General features: G+C 43.8%; 1 protein-coding gene across 1 annotated transcript in view; it reads left to right on the forward strand.

Annotated features, from left to right (window-relative positions):
- The window catches only part of CHSY3 (chondroitin sulfate synthase 3), a 97,400-nt gene that overhangs the window by 5,861 nt on the left and 73,737 nt on the right, over positions 1-17,802 (forward strand). Inside the window, exon 2 of the mRNA XM_082191565.1 lies at positions 1,193-1,476. Coding sequence (XP_082047691.1) covers positions 1,193-1,476 — 284 coding nt within the window. The remainder of the gene's footprint in view (positions 1-1,192; positions 1,477-17,802) is intronic.

The following is a 17,802-nucleotide window of genomic DNA, read 5'->3' on the forward strand; positions in this document are numbered from 1 at the left end:
TAACTCAGTACTGTCTGCACAGACTTGCATTGGCTCTTCAAGATTTCAGGCAGAAGGTCAAACCCAGTCCTATCTGGAGATGCCAGGCATTGAACCGGGGACCTTCTGTATGTAAAGCAAATACACTGCTACATTTCATGGCCCTTCCCCTTTAAAAGGTTTTTATAAAGTTCATTTATCCATATAACTATTGCCCTCTATTTTAAATTTAATTTGCACTTCAGTATATTCAATTAGAATTAAATTCCATTGATTTTAGTGGGATTTACTTTAAGGAAAGTATATAGTTATAGTCCCTTATTTTAACTTGGAGTATTTTTCATTGTCATAAACAGATCTCAGCCTTGCAAATATACGACTATGTCGGTAATTTTATTTTTATTTTTATTTTAAAACGTGTGTGTTCCAACTTTGCTTGCTTGGGCTCTTCCTCTACTTTTTCCATATTCTTCTTGTTCCACTGTTGTAGTTACTTACCTCCCTTTATTGATTTTGGATCTAGTTGGACGAATGGATGACCGAACTATTTTAAGTTTAGGTATGCTTTTCTTTCACCCAGGGGCTTGAATAGCCCTTGAATGCCCAGAAACTCAGTAGTGTGTATATGATGGTAACAGTCATAGAGAAAGGGAAAATGGGTACTGTTGCATCAGTAACCAAGTGGGGAGAAATTGGATGGCGGAGATTGGTGTATTTTAAGCTTGCCACTTAACTCTTGAATCTGGGAATTAGTTTCTATCCACAGAACTCAGTGTAGAGTTCTGCTTGCGTAATGGGGCTTTCCATTCTCTTTATCCCACTGCAGATTCTGAAAAGGTTGCTCATGGAGTTTGAAATCCAGTGTAGAAGGATGGAGGTTGGAAATGGTAGGAATCTGATTTCCCCTTGTGTAAGCAGAAGTGTCTTTTACTGGTTCTAGGGACTAAGCCATTGTCCTAGAGAAACACTGACTTAATGTTACAGGCAGTCATGGCCCCAGTAGCATGTAGAAAGTTTTTCAAAGTCCTACTATCCTTGTCTTCCTCTTGCCTTGGTATGCTTGCATTTTGTTGAAGTGGAAGAGAGGTAATTGCTGTGTTAGTGAAAGAGAGGTAATTGCTGTGTTAGAGCAAGTGATTATAGTTGTAATGTTGAAAGACAGAATCTCTTGATTGTGTGGCATAAACAATATTTCCTCTCCTTTTTCTTACAGGGGAAAAATTGGAAGAGTTCCTTCGGTCACTGAACAGCAGTAAACCTCTCTATTTGGGCCAGACAGGACTGGGGAATATTGAAGAACTTGGAAAACTGGGCCTTGAGCCAGGAGAGAATTTCTGCATGGGAGGACCTGGGATGATCTTCAGCCGCGAAGTTCTTAGGAGGATGGTGCCACATATAGGTGAATGCCTTCGAGAAATGTACACTACTCATGAGGATGTGGAAGTGGGCCGATGTGTTCGCCGGTTTGGTGGAACTCAGTGTGTCTGGTCGTATGAGGTAAGGAAGAGTGGATTAATAATGGTGGTTTTTGAAGTTAAACGTCTTCCAATATGCATAGAAGTGTAAAGCTGTCATCACACAGTCCTGATTAGTGGATATGTCCCCACACTGGAGGATTTGTAGTGCCCCATCACAATCCTGGATTTGCATGAAGTCAGTTTGGTGGGCAGGGGAGCAAAAGAGAAGGCAGGTTTTAAAATGGTGGTTGAATAAAGAAAACAGAGGGGAAAGTGTTTATTTGAAACAATGGCAGAGCTGAGAGCTGAGTGAGCAGGATGGGTTGGGAGAAGTGGTCGTTTAAAACATGGGTAGGCAAACTAAGGCCTGGGGGCCGGATCCGGCCCAATCACCTTCTAAATCTGGCCCACGGACTGTCCGGGAATCAGTATGCTTTTACATGAGTAGAATGTGCCCTTTTATTTAAAATGGACCTCTGGGTTATTTGTGGAACCTGCCTGGTGTTTTTACAGGAGTAGAATGTGTGCTTTTATTTAAAATGCATCTCTGGGTTATTTGTGGGGCATAGGAATTCATTCCCCCCCTCAAAATATAGTCTGCCCCCCCACAAGGTCTGAGGGACAGTGGACCGGCCCCCTGCTGAAAAAGTTTGCTGACCCCTGGTTTAAAACATAACTGCTTTGCCTCAAGCTCACTTCCTGCACCTCCCCCCTGCTATATAGGTCCATTCTCTGGTGACACCAATCAACCCACTATGATGAGGGGAGCCAATTTAGATGAAACTACTGTATGCCTGCTTAATACACATGAATCAGAAAAATTCTGTTTTCTACATCCGTAGCCCACCCTAAAAAAACCAGTTGTGAAAATGTGTACCAAGCTTGAATCCCTATGTTTGATGTGTTTTGTCAAAATTAAATGAAGACATCTGTGTGAGCATGGTCAGGATCAAGTTATTAATCCCCATAACTTTTCAGCAAGGCGACATGCCTAGATTTTGCATAGCATCAATGGGTGACATAAACAGTCATAACTTTTATTATGCATATGATCCATGTTTTTGTGCTGGTGGTTTAGTATTAGAATATGCTTGCCCTTGTGTCACTATCTCATTAAGTAGTGAAAAAAATCAATTTAAATAGGCCAATGAAAGTGGTTATGTGCCATGAAAAACAAAACGCAGAACAGCAATTGGATTTGTGCATTATACAGCAAATTTCAGCTAAGGGTACCCTGTTCTTTTGATTGAATGTGTTTTTTAAGTAAAGCCTATGACTTCTAAACATCTATGTTCTATAAATATATTAAAACCAGTATGATATATTAAAATGTAATATGTAAAATATCAGCTTTATAATTATTTCAATGAAACTCCTTAATTGAGTTGTGACCTTTGGGAGGAAAATACTAATTTCAGGAGTTTTTCAGGGCATTACAGTGGTGCCTCGCAAGACGAAAAGAATCCGTTCTGTGATTCTCTTCGTCTAGTGGTTTTTTTCGTCTTGCGAAGCAAGCCCATTGAAGGATTAGCAGATTAGTGCTATTAGAGGCTTTTAGAGGCTTTTAGCGTCTTATCTGCTGATCGGATCAGCTGATAAGCGGATTAGCGCTATTAGCGGCTTATCTGCTGATCGGATCAGCTGATAAGCGGCTTAGCGACTTGGGGAAAAAAACCAGCAGGAACTCGCAAGACATTGTTGTCTTGCGAAGCAAGCCCATAGGAGATTCGTTTTGCGAAGCACCTCCAAAACGGAAAACTCTTTCGTCTAGCGAGTTTTCCGTCTTGCGAGGCATTCGTCTTGCGGGGCACCACTGTATTCAAGAATCTTTTTTGAGCTTTGGAAAGTAAGATGATGTGCTCTTTCTTTATCCAAAACATTTACTTGTGAGTTCATCTTCATTATTTCAGGCTGTGGTCCTAAGCACAACCACCTTGGAGTAAATCTCACTGAATATAGTGGGGTTAACCTGAGTAAATATGTATTTGTTGTTTAGTTGTTTAGTCATGTCTGACTCTTTGTGACCCCATGGACCAGAGCACGCCAGGCACTCCTGTCTTCTACTGCCTCCCGCAGTTTGGTCAAACTCATGTTAGTAGCTAACATGTTAGTTAGCTACTAATTCATATTAGTAGCTAAACCTAAATATGTATCGGTTTGCATAATGTGTTGGTTTTTAAAGTGAGAATGTGACCATTTTTATTTGGTTGGCTGTACATTTACATTTTCAGTGCGCAAATGCTGAAGTACTTACATTGTCTTTAGTGGGCCTTTGCTGAAAGTAATTTAAAGTGAGTGCAGATTATTTGCCGACCTTAAAAATAAATCCTTTGAGAAGAATCTCTACTGGCATTTTAGATATATTCTTTTTCATTTCATGTTGACTATCAGCACACGGTTTCTCTAGATCCCCTGGGATTAATGGTGTAATGCTAAATTAAGTACAGGATTTCAGTGAATTTGCGGGAGCATACGTATTAATGGTACATAGTTCAGGAGAAGACCCGAAAAGCCTTAAAACATGAAGGCGTTTGACTATTGGGATGGCCATTTAACCTTGGGTCATATATAGAAATTTCTGAACACACTGCAACTCTGTGATGGAGGATCTTTGAATCAAATACCTGGAACATGCCACAAACAAGACTGATACTCACTGTCAAACATTTCTAGCTTGAAAATGTGACTGCCATGCAGAGTGGGAATATTCCTTGTAAATGCCTTGCTCTTTTGTGTTGGCATGTAATTTCTTCACAGCCACTGCTTCAGTTACATTTTTCTTTGAAACCAGAACCTTGTCTTCCTAGGTGATGCCTGTCAGATTTTGCCTCGTAATGATGTCACTGAGAGCAAACCAAGCTAGTTCAGAGTAACGACAACTTCGTTATCATCTCTTGTCTCATACTTAGTTTGCAGCCTTAGGAAAATAGTTCGTCTATCTAATCCAGCATTCTGGTTGCAGCTGCTTTCTGTGTGGCAGAGAATATGGGCAACCGTGGCCCCATATTTGTCTTAATGTTGTTCAAGGTAGAAAGATGAGGAATGTGACATTTGTGACTTGGCTCGCTTTCCGGAGGTATTTGCTTGAACAGCAAATTCCAACCAAAGAAACTGCATTGGGATGTCTGTTTAAGAGTGGAGGAGCAGTGTGTTTGGTTTTTTGGGGGGTGGGGGAAGATATGGTTTCAAAATCAGTTTGGTTTGGTATGATTTAACAAACCATAGTTACAGCATAGATCTCCCTGCAAAAACTGCTGCTGTGCCGTATAGAGTAGAGTGTATTCATGAACCTGATTTGTTTTTATTTTTATTTTTCTCTGCAAAGGTAATTAAAAACCCTGTTTAGGGAAAGGTTATCTCAGTAAATACCAGGTTAATGAAATCGGTTCATTTTGACTTTCCACTGACAAGTTGCTATTACTTATTTTCTGCATCCATTCTCAGACATGCAGCATGACCACAAATATACTATACTATACTGTACTGTACTGTACTGTACTGTACTGTACTAGTACCATCAGATTTCGAGTCCTTATAGTAAAAATACATAATTATGGGATGGTTTGGGCATCTTGCTAAACTGTAGTTTTATGAACATGCTGCAACAAGGCTTACAAATTCCCTCATGCATGGCTGCAAAGAGTTATGAAACTTTTGCTTCCCTTTTAGTTTAACTGTAGCTGGATGTGACATTTGAACTTGTGCAAACTGTGGTTAGTCGTAACTGTGGCTACTTCAAACTGTTTTTATATTAAGCTACTTTGTTTCAACATGCCATAGTTCAGACTCTCCAGTTCAGGATTTGATGACATCTGATCCAAAGTTGGTCTAGGATGAAAATGGAAGCTTCCAATCTCCTTCCAGACACACTGGAATCGGAGAGATGAGCATGTGAGCCCGTCTTGCTGCTGTTCGTTCACATAATGCAAATCTATTGTTTAAAGTTCTGTCTCATTGTGGCCATACTGGGAGAAAAATGCAAATATAGAAGCTTAAGTAACTTGCAATATCGCTTGTGAAACTTCCTGACCCCCCATATGTATTGTTTCTCTAATAGTTTTTGTATTTGTTAAATATATTTTAATTATTTCACATAGATGTATTGGCTTTTCCAGCTGGCTTTCATTGGTATTTGGGTTAAGATAAATTAGTTACAGAACGTAATAGCTTAATATCTTGCACTATTAGGCAAGCTGATGCTTATTTGCTGAATTTGTTGGCCTAGTGAGCTAGTAAAATTGCTAATGAACAAGAACCCATTTTTATGCCTATAACCTAGTTACACAGCAATAGCCTAACTGCAACATACAGCCAAATATTGCTCTGGGGCTTGTGGACATCACTTGTACATGTTAATATTATCTTAAAACAACAATTTGGCATTCCTTTGTTCTGTCATTGTACTCTAAGGAGTGAAGAGAGTACGTAAACAGAAGGAAAAGGCTGAGGGAAGGTGGGTGGCTCTTGTGTCCTGGAAATTGGCATTGATTCTGCTTTGGAATGAGTTGTGCTCTCCCAGAAAGAACAAGTATGCCATTTGATGGTACTCCTTGATCTATCATTCACTTGGGTTCCTGATGACCAGAGTGTTTTTTACCAGCTTCAGCTGGTTCACCAAGAGTGACTGTTCCTGGATAAGGATAGCCTAGCCATAGTGAGTCAGGCTTTGGTGACCTACTACTTTATTACTGTAATGCATTATATGTGTGGTTACCCTTCAAAACAATCTAGAACAGGGGTAGGCAACCGAAGGCCCATGGCCCACAAGTGGCCCACAGGGGTCATTTAACCGCCCCACGAGCCACCCCCAAACTGAGCCGCCTACTTGGCGAGTCCCTGCGTGCGGTGTGGGAACTCACTTCCGTGGCCCCAGAAATCGCATCTGCGCAGACGCCGGAAATCGTGGGCGCAATCCGGCCCATGGAAGGATCTCCACTAGAGTGAAATGGCCCAGGCGAGGTAAACCTTGCCGACCCCTGATCTAAAAGCTTCATTAGTACAGAACCCAGTTGCAATAATTTTCATGGGGGTAGAAAGAGTTGTTCCATAATTTTTTGAAAAATCTACATTGATATACTCTACCTACTTTCAAGCCCGATTTAAGATACTTGTGGTGGTCTTTTAAAGCCTTAAATGATTTAGGACCAAGATACTCTAGGAGAGCCTTTCCCCATCTTTTAGAATCCTGCTTTAGCTAAGGGTATGTTGTGGTTTAACATAAAGGTAAAGGAGCCCTGGTCAGTTAACTTGCGGTTGCTCTGTCCAGCTTCTGCCAACCTAGCAGTTCGAAAGCATACTAGTGCAAGTAGTAAATAGGTACTGCTGCAGCGGGAAGGTAAATGATGTTTCCGTGCGCTCTGGCACTCATCACGGTGTCCTGTTGCTCCAGAAGTGGTTTAGTCATGCTGGCCAAATGACCCGGAAAGCTGTCTGCGGACAAACACCGGCTCCCTCAGCCTGAAGTGAGAGGAACTCTGCAGCCCATAGTCGCCTTTCACTGGACTTAATGGTCCAGGGGTCCTTTACCTTTTTTTCTTTTCTATGTTGTGGTTTCACTAAGGCAAGGTTTTTTGGTTTGTTTTTTTTTAAAAAATGGAATGCTTTTCCTAAGAAGACATGTGTGGCATCATCATTTGTAGGCAAATAAACAATTAAGAATTATTTAAATACAACAACATTTAGTAAGCATAATTTGGACTGGGGATGTGGAACATCAGTTCTACTGCTTTCAAAACATTTCACATTTCAGGCCAAATCTTGATTTTGTTATTAAGTGTGTCCCTTTACAATATTACAATTTGAAACCACACTGAGGTGAGTGTGCTCACTGTGGTTTGAATACAAACATTAACCATAGTTTGCCTGCTCATACTTCATTAAAAGGAGGAGGGAACTTGCATGAGGTAAGAGCAAAGACTCAGCCTTCAGGTTACAGCAGTGAAAAATGTGAGCCTTCTTTTAATTACTCATTTGTTTTTAGGAATAAAACATTTGTCAGAAATATTGAATGATTAATTACACAGTCAATAGCATTTTAATTTTATGTGCCAAGGAGACTTAAGCTCACTTCTGTTGGACAAAATGGCAATGGCAGCTGCCAGTGCTTATAGCTTAAAACTGGTAACTTGAGCAAATGTTTCAGATACGCTTCCCCATCAAGAGACGTTATAAGGTGGTTTGCAGAATCCAGCTATTTTGCAAAAAGAACCTAGCAGTTTTTCATGATAAAGCAGAGGGCCTCTTTGCTTTGAGAAACTTGCGGCTTAGAAAACTATTGGAGCGTCTCCCTATTTTATAAAATGTGACATCTTTTAAGAGTTGTCATAATTCAATAAGGTGTTTAATTTAAAAGGTTGAAGAAGGACACACATAGGAGCAATTCTGCAAAAATAATTGTATAAGAATAGATCTTTGTTCTTTGATTTCAAGCCTGAGGTGCAGTGCTAGCAGCTCAAAATAATTTTGACCTGTTGGTAGCTTCAGATTAGTCCTGGAGCATAGACAGGATTTTAGAAACTCTTAAGTATAATCTTTTTTTTCTCCCATTAGAGGTAAAGAAGACTGTGATTGTATATGTTGGCTTTTCCATCTGTAAGAGTGTTTTCTCCCTGGATTTAGAAACTTACTCATCCCCCCCCCTTTTACATAGAAATATGCACTCTGATTCCTGCTTTCTAAAATAAAAACAGGTAGGATTTATCTAATTGTAGGAGGTTGGAACTATGGAAAGATTTTCTTTGTGATCAGATGGAGTGACTAGCACAGTAAACGTGGCACAAAGTAATTTATTAGTAATTCTTGTATGTATACAATCTTGGTTTATTACCCTGATTTCTTAAGTTCCTTAAGGCAGAGTTCCCCTGTTCGGATGTATTTATTTTTATTTTATTTGCAACTGTTTTATACCATCAGTTAACCAAGTTCTCTGGGTAGAGGACAGAAAATATTCAAAATAACAAACTATTATATGCCTCAGGAACATAAAACCAGAAAGAAAATTTTTAAATCATCAGAAAACACCAAAGTAACACCTGCAACAGAGAAGACTAGTGATAAATATCTCTAAAGCACTAAACCAAATTTTTAAAAGTTGGGAAAGTTGGGAAAATAGAAAAGTTTTCACCTGGCACCGAAAACACCACAAACTAGGCACCAGATGAGTATCTCTATTGAAGGCATTCTAGAACCAGTGTGTTACCACTGAAAAAGCCCTTTTCTTTAAAGCAATTCAATTTGCTTCATTTTGTGGGTGCACCCAGAGGAGAGCACCTGATCATTATCTTGGGGTCTGGGCACATATCTATGGGAGGATGCAAAAAGTACCTTATGGTGATACCAAATGAGGGTGTTTTTTTGGTCTTTTCTCCAAGGCCATCCAAATGTGGCCATATTCGCTAAAGATATTAAATACTTCAGGATCATTAGAACAAGAAGAGATGGACTTCTTCAAACTGAAAATGGCAAATTCACTTCAGTGTAAACAAGTGTAAAGGCTTAATCTCACATATATGTTCATAGGATCTGAACTGGCCACAACTGACGAGGACCAAGACCTTGGGGTTGTAGTACAAAGCTTGATGAAGACATCGTCTCATTGTGTGTCAGCTGTGGAAAAGCCAAAATCCATGCTAGGGATCATTAGGAAAGGAAGTGAGAACTGTTGATACCATAATGCTGTTACACAGATCTATAGTGTGACTGCACTTGGAGTGCTTTGTACTGTACTGGAAGCATAGTTATACAGGTGAAACTAAAAAAATTAGAATATTGTGGAAAAGTTCATTTATTTCAGTAATTCAACTTAAAAGGTGAAACTAATATATGAGATAGACTCATGACATGCAAAGCGAGATATGTCAAGCCTTTTTTTGTTATAATTCTTGTTATTATGGCGTACATAATCATCTGTACAGTGTCTCCATTCCTTCCTTGAGAAATGAACCCAGAGTATGGTGTTGGGGGACTCCTGTTCAGTGCCCTGGCTGTTGGCTTGCAGGGTCCCTCCCTCAGGGTTCTGTTCTGTCTCCACATGCTGTTTAACATTTACAGGAAATCGCTGGAAGATTTACAGGAAATCCCTGTTGTCCAGACTTTTGGGTTTCAGTGTCACCAGTATGCTGTTGACTCCCAACTCTATTTTCTCATTTTCTCCTAAAACCAAGGAAGGTGTGTCAGTTCTGAACCAGTGTCTGTCATCAGTAATGGACTGGATGAGGGTAAATAAATTGAAACTTAATCCAGACAATCAGAGGTGTTATCTGTCTTTCTTGGGAGACAGTGGAGGTGTGTGCCTTTGAGGGTGATGTCAAACTGTTGGAAGGTTACAACGCTTGCTGTGGTTGTAGAGACTGATATAGGAGAGACATAGTTTGTTGTAGCTGGGGCAGATGAAGGCATCTGATTGTGCTGCTGCGGATGCACAGTGGTGGTTCTTCTCTTCGCTCCTCCCAGCAGTTATTCCTTCTCTGGTCACTGCTATGGATGCATGACCTGACTGTCTCCAGACACTGTGGTCATCTGCAAGGGATTTCCGCATGGTGGGGTTGATGTTAACAGCCTTCATGTCGCATTTGCAGACATCTTTACAACACAGAGTTGGTCTGCCAATGGGCCTGGTGCCTGAAGCCAGCTCCCCAAGGACAAGACAGGTTGTGGTGACAATGATGGCTGGCAAATGAGTACTGATTTTAATCTCCAGAATAAAGATTTTAGCTGAAGGCCTCCTGCCGCCGGTGCCCTTCCACAGTTCGGCTTCCGTTCGTAGACCAAGGCAGAGTTTGCTAACTGGAACACCTACTTCCGGTTTTGCGGAGCTTGTTCACCGAATAGTTCATTAACAGTGCTGTTCGTAGTCTGAGGTACCACTGTATAGGGAATTTTTAATTACATCAACTTCTTCATGCGGATTTGGCATATGTTGCTGTTGTTAACTTTGCTGTCTGGTCTTTGACTGCAGTAATGATTGATTGCCAGCTCCCTGTAGAGGACATCCTTGAGGATCCTGCCATCTTCCATTTTGTGGACATTTGGGATTTTTTCGTTTAGAGAAAAGGCGAGTAAGATGTGACATGATATAAAATTATGTATGGCATGGAGAAAGTAGTTAGAGAAAGGTTTTTCTCCCTTAACAACAAAAGAACTTGTAGACATTCAATGAAGCTGAACGTCAGAAGATTCAGGACAGATTGGCAGGGGGTTGGACTCGATGGCCCTTGTGGTCTCTTCCAACTCTATGATTCTATGATAAGAAGGTACTTTCCCCCTGCAAAGCACATAGTTAAATTATGGAACTCACTCTCAGAGGAGAAGGTGATGGCCATCAGTTTAGATGGCTGTAGAAGGCGATTAGAGCATGGAGGAGAGGGCTTCCAAAGGCTGCAAGCCATGATGGTTATGCTCTGCCTCTACAGTCATGCTTCCATATACCAGTGGCTGGAGAACACAGGAGGAGAAAATGTTCTTGTGCTAAGATCTAACCCCTAAGTGTTCTTGAGGGTTCCCCACAGGCATTTGGTTGGCGGCTGTGAGAACTTGATGTGTACTGTTTATTAATACGTTGACCTGCGCAAAGGTGCTAAAATGTTCACATTTGCCAGTTATAATTTGGGAGGTGTCAGAATTAAGAAATATTTTGACAATGTGCACTTTATAAACTCAATGTCCCTGTTTTAAAGCAGCACATAATATCAGTTTTGTCTCTTTATCTTTATTTATTTCTAGGTTCCAGCAAATGCTGGTCTCTTGATTTGTTTACTTTTGCCAAAACACACACATATAGTATAGGCCTATGGGGCATGGGGAAAATAAGATTTTTTAAATTAAAAAAAACCCTCAAGTATCTGTAGTTATAAATAGAACTATTGAAAGTAGTACATGGTGTTTTCTTCCATGAATATTAACTGAAACACTGGCAGAAATAAATGTTAAGTGTGGCAGAAAAATATGGATGAAAAATGTGTTGCAACATTGTGCAAAGCTATTTTAATTTGATTCTAAGAGGAACATTGCTTAGTTTATTGCTTCTGTAAATTAGTCAAGAGGACCACTGCTGAATAATAATAATAATAATAATAATAATAATAATAATAATAATTTATTATTTGTTTTATTTATTTAATAATTTATTATTTGTATTATTTATTATTATTTATTATTTGTACCCCGCCCATCTGGCTGGGTTTCCCCAGCCACTCTGGGCAGCTTCCATTGAAACAAAAAAACACTAAAATATCATACATTAAAAACTTCCCTGAACAGGGCTGCCTTAAGATGTCTTCTGAATGTCAGGTAGTTGTTTATCGTTTTGACATCTGGTGGGAGGGCGCTCCACAGGGCGGGCGCCACTACCAAGAAGGCCCTCTGCCTGGTTCCCTGTAGCTTTGCTTCTCGCAATGAGGGAACCGCCAGAAGGCCCTCGGCGCTGGACCTCAGCGTCCGGGCAGAACGATGGGGGTGGAGACGCTCCTTCAGGTATACTGGGCTGAGGCCGTTGAGGGCTTTAAAGGTCAACCCCAGCACTTTGAATTGTGCTCGGAAACGTACTGGGAGACGTACTGAAGACAGCACATTAAATTGTTCTCTCAAGAAAGCACTTCTGTATTTTCCCTTGCTCAGGAAAGCTCTTTCATATTTTAGAATAGATACATCTTTTAGGTAAGACATCATTGTATTATGAATGTTATGCTAGAAGCACATTTTGTTGGACCACTGTTAGCATTGCACATCCTGGTCATTTTCATGGTCTTATATTATATAAAAAAGAGGCCGAATTTGATTTTTTGGGGGGAGGGGATCTGTAAAATTCATTTATTTTGACACTTTATATACCACTTAATTACAGTATAGTGTACAAGAAGCTCAATACAAAACCAATAAAAATCAGTTAAAACTATAAGACTAGAATTCAGTTAAATTGGCTGCTGTTTTTTTTTTTTTTAAAGTATTTAGTAGGTGCCAGAATTTCAACAGGGAGTGGACCTCAGCTGAAGTGGAGTTCCATAAAAGTGAGCCCATGATACTGAATGCAAAGCTCCTGGTGGATACAGGCTCTGCATGTGAGCCATGGGGGTGGGCCACCACCACTGACTCCCCTGAAGACCTGAGTGATCAGGCAGGGATATAAGGGTACAGGTGGTCCTTGAGGTCTCCTGGACCCAACTTGTTAATGGCCTTGTGAATTATTGCAAGACCTGGATAGCTCAGTTGGTTAAAGCATGGCGCTGATAATGCCAAGGTTGCAGGCTCTATTACTGCATGGGACAACTGCATATTCCTGCAATTCCAAATATGATTCTATGAAGAACCTCAAACCTGGTTGCAAAATGTATGGCCAGCCAGTGCAAGATGATCAGCCCTGGAGTTATGTGCTGGAAACAGTCTGTCCGCATCAACAGTGTAGCTGCTAGCTGCAGCTTTTTTCACCAGTTGGAGCTTCTGTATCAGGCAGAAGGGTAGCCTTAGACCTAGTAACCAAATATATTTGGGTCAGTTTTACTTAAGAATAAGCAAGGGTGGGAAGCCTGGTGCTCTTTATCTCATATAGTTTGATGCAGTTTGCAACAGACTGCTAGAATAGGACTGAAAATTACTAAATGGCTCTCATGAGGTTTCCAGGGGAACCGTGGATTGTGAGTCCTAAAACGATGGCTGCAATCCAACGCGTAGTTTTGTGAAGATATAAAACCCATTAAAATCACACTACCTGTGTACGGGATTGCAACCCTTTTCTGTATTTCAACTTGCAGTGTTTGTCATTGTGAAAAAGATTGCGTGGTTAGAAAGCCCAATAGATTACTGTCAGGGAACTGACATCAGAGGAAAGGGAGTTGGTAGGGCTCCCAGAGACTGGGAGAGAGTCAGCAGCTAAAGCAGGGACAAGGAGGGGGAGCGAGGGGTCTCTGGAGGAGGATCTCAGTAATGCTGAGAGAGACGCAGCAGCCCAGGCAGGAAACAGCAGGGGAGAGAAAGGGGTGAGAGACACATCCAGCGAAAATAGCGGGGAGGTGTCAGAAGCAACTGCAGGGAGACCCATGCTTCGCCGGAAGCTGCCACGTCGTGAGTCCAGGAGACGCGTTTCCGTTAAGGAACTTCTTTGCTGGAAGCGCTTCCGCAGGCAGCCACTGTCAGACTCTACTAGTGACTAGAGCAGACATGTCTGAGGAGCTCTGTCACACACAGAGGTTTGTGGGGCCGCACAAACTCTGAAGGGGCACAATTTTAAGCACAAGCAGCTAATCATCCCCTGACAGCAGTCTGACAGTCTTTGTACGCTGCCTGTGCAGGAGAAAGCATCATGAGCAACCCAGCCGGAACCGGAGAGGCAGGGGTTGGAGCTGGTCCAAGCTTGGAAGAAAGGTATCAAGCTCTGGAGGTCCAACTTGCGCTGCAGACGGCGAGGCTCGAGGAGAGAAGGGCTCAGGATGCTGACAAAAAGGGGAGAACCACTCAGTTCCCCAGAAAGGTACCAGGATTGGTGCAGAAGTTTGGGGGGGACCCCAAGGATTACCATGCCTTTAGGACCGAGATGCAATATGCCCTGAATGTGCAGTTTGATGAGTTCCCTGATGAGGAATCGCGAGTTGCTTTCGTAATTGGGCATCTTGAGAAGGGGGCGCGGGACTGGGTTCGACCCCTGATGGCAACGCACAACGATATCCTAAAGGACACTATGAAATTCTTTCGTGCAATGGATATCATGTTTTCCAGCGATATTGAGGAAGGGATGGTGCGCAGACAGCTAATGGCTTGCAAGCAGGGAAGCAGATCTGTCCGTGAGTACTGGACTGAATTTACCATGCTGATTCACAGATTGGGGTGGGATTTATCGGCAGCACCCATTCAGATGCTATTTGAAGAAGGTCTTTCTTCGGCTGTGAAAGACGAGCTGTCCAGGAGCCCCAGGGCGGTGTCTATGGATCAGCTGACCAAATCTGCGCTGACCATTGGAGCGCGCCAGGAGGCAAGAGCCTTGGAGAGGCGGGAAGGGAGAGGGGAACGTTGGAAGGAGTTACGCATTCCAGACATTCCTGAGCCAGCTTTCCCGCCGGCAGAGCCGATGGAAATCGGAACAGCCCGCGCGCGCGCAGTTTCAAAGCCCAGTGAGGGGGCGAAGAAGGAGGGAAAGGGAGCCCGGAAATGTTATCTCTGCCAACAGCCAGGCCACTTTGCCAGAGTCTGCCCCCAGAGGAAGGAATGGCAAGGGATGGTGGGAGCAGTTGAGGGGGGAGAGCAGGGAGAAACGGAGCAGGTAAAAGCCAACGCCTGGTTGCCAACGTCAGGGCACTGCAGCCAGGCCAAAGAGCAGTGAAAGTGCCCGTGCCAGAAGCTCCTCGACCTGCTCTAGTGATTGAAGTGTCGCTAGAGCTGCAAAATGGACACCCCCTAAAAATAAAGGCGCTGTTGGACTCAGGCAGCTCCTGCAATTTTATGAGCAAGGAGTTTGCTGCTGAACATCAGATACAGACTATCCCTTTAAGCAACCCCCTGCAGGTGACCACGATCGATGGCAGGGAACTGTTGGGAGGAGGAGTTAGCTTGCAGACCGTCCCAATGATAATGAGGGTGGCAAGGCACACAGAACTGATAGCGTTTAATGTGGCCACCTTGGGAGGCGCTCCCATTATTTTGGGAATGAGCTGGCTAGCCTTACATGATCCGCTGGTGGGCTGGCATCAAAGAGTGGTTTCCTTCGGTTCAGCACATTGCTTAGAACACTGCAGGGGGGAAAAGGGGTCAGCAGGGGCCCAAGCCACCCTGGCAGGGACTGAAGTAATGGGGAAGGGGAAGGTGCCACCACAGTATGCTGATCTCAGCGACGTGTTCAGCGAGAAGGAAGCTGACCAACTACCCCCGCATAGGCCCTTTGATTGCCAGATCAATTTACTCCCTGGAGCACAGCTTCCTGTAGGCAAGTTGTATGCCATGTCAGACAGGGAAATGCAGGAGTTGCGAGCGTTCATTGACAAGAACCTGAAGAGAGGCTTCATCAGAGAGTCCAAGGCAGCGGGGGGTAGCCCAGTGTTTTTTGTGGATAAAAAAAACACGGACAAGCCGAGGCTGGTATGTGACTTTCGGCGGTTAAATGCAGTGACAGAGCCGGCGGCTTTTCCTATGCCCAGGATTGATGATATTTTGACCAGGGTGCGAAAAGGAAAGATTTTTACAAAGCTGGACCTAAGGGGGGCGTACAACCTGATACGTATAAGGAAAGGGGATGAATGGAAGACCACCATGTTCACCCCTTTGGGGGCATTTGAATACCTCGTTATGCCTTTTGGATTACAAACAGGCTCCGCGTGTTTTCAAGCCTTCATGAACCATGTACTGGGGCCTTTGCTCTACAAGAATTGCGTGGCCTTCTTAGATGACGTGTTGGTGTATTCGGAGAATGAGGAGCAACATGTGAGAGACGTCAGAGAAGTGTTGAGCAGGCTGCAAGCCAACAGACTGTGGGTGAAACTGGAGAAGTGTCAGTTTCATACCAAGGAGGTGGAATTTCTGGGGTACCGCTTGTCAGACAAGGGGTTGGCCATGGACCCCGGCAAGGTTCAAGCGGTGCTGGAATGGAAAACACCCAAGACCAAGAAGGATGTGCAGAGGTTCCTAGGGTTTGGAAACTTTTATCGTAAGTTCATCCGAAACTTCGCCCACCTGACGGCGCCCATCACGGACTGTCTCAGCAGTAAAAAGAAGTTTGTTTGGACGGGGGAGGCGGAGCGAGCGTTTGAGGAACTGAAAAGGGCCTTCGCCTCTGATGAACAACTTCTACATGTGGATTTACAAAAAAAGCTGAGGGTCGAAACAGACGCTTCTGACAGAGCCATAGGGGCGGTGCTTCTTCTGCAGCCGGGGAAGGAGGGGTCAGAGTGGCGACCGTGTGCCTTCTTTTCGCGAAAGCTGAACAAATCTGAGAGGAACTACACGGTGTACGACCGGGAACTTCTTGCGATTCATGAGGCCTTCCGGAGATGGAGGCACCTGCTAATTGGTGCACAACAGAAGGTGCAAGTGTGCACGGACCATAAGAATCTAGAGTATTGGAGAACTGCGCGAGTGCTCAACCAACGGCAGTTGAGATGGGCCCAGGAGTTCTCCAAATTTAACTTTGAGATTTGTTACGTACCAGGCCCGGAGAACGTTAGGGCGGACGCTCTCTCACGCAAACCTGAATATTTGGAGGGAGAGGGTGCACCCGAAGAGACCCATGTCATTCCCGAGGACCGCTGGGTGTGTGGGGCGGCATTGGTGGGGCAAAGGGAACTGGTAGAGGGAACGGTGCAGGATGAATACGCCCAGGACAAACTCAGGGGTCTCAGGAGGGAGGGAGACAAACCCGGGGGTTTTGAGGAGAGAAACGGGGCGTTGTACTACAAGGGAGCGTTATACATACCTGAAGGGGAATTGAGGGAAAAGGTACTCAAGCAACTGCACGATAGCCCCACAGCAGGGCATTTTGGGCAACACAAAACCATGTGGCTGGTTACCAGGGAATTCTGGTGGCCCAAGGTCAGGGAAGATGTGCGGGAATATGTGAGAGGGTGTGACCAATGCCAACGAGCCAAGGGGGAGAGGCGGGCACCGGCAGGTTTATTAGAACCACTACCCACGCCGGAAAGGCCATGGGAGGCAGTGGCAATAGATTTCATGACTGATCTGCCCAGGTCCAAAGGGAAAACAGCCATCATGGTTGTGGTAGACCTGTTAACCAAGATGGCCCACTTTATAGCCTGCTCACATGCGGTCACAGCGGAAGAAACCGCTAAATTGTTTGTGGAAAATGTGTTTAGGCTGCATGGCGCCCCCTTGAGGGTGGTTTCTGACCGAGGGAAACAATTTACTTCCAGGTTCTGGAGGAAGCTCATGAGCTTATTGCATGTAGAGGTGAATTTCTCTACTGCCCGTCATCCAGAAACCAACGGGCAGGCGGAAAGAGCTAATGGTGTCCTCCAGCAATATTTGAGGTGTTATGTGAATGACAGAGAGAATGATTGGGTGGAGAAGCTGGCGTTGGCAGAATTTGCCTACAACAATGCAGAGAACGTGTCCACGGGGATGAGCCCTTTTTTGGCTAATCACGGGTGTCATCCCCGAGCCTTCCCAGGGGGGGAAGGGGAGAACTGGAGCGTTCCAGCCGCAGAACAGTTCGTTGAAGAAATGGAAGCGATCCATCGCCAGCTCCAACTTAATTTAAACAGGGCGAAGGAGGAATATAAGAGGCAGGCAGACAAAACCAGAAGGGAAGGGGAAAGCATTAGGGTGGGGGACCAGGTGTGGCTGTCCACCCAAGGGTTACCATTCAAAGGAGGTTGTAAGAAGTTAAGACCCAAAAGGCTGGGCCCATTTGAAGTCACGCAACAGGTCAACCCAG

The sequence above is a fragment of the Podarcis vaucheri genome (assembly GCF_965113315.1).
Source record: "Podarcis vaucheri genome assembly, chromosome: 11".
NCBI classification, from domain to species: Eukaryota; Metazoa; Chordata; class Lepidosauria; order Squamata; family Lacertidae; genus Podarcis; species Podarcis vaucheri.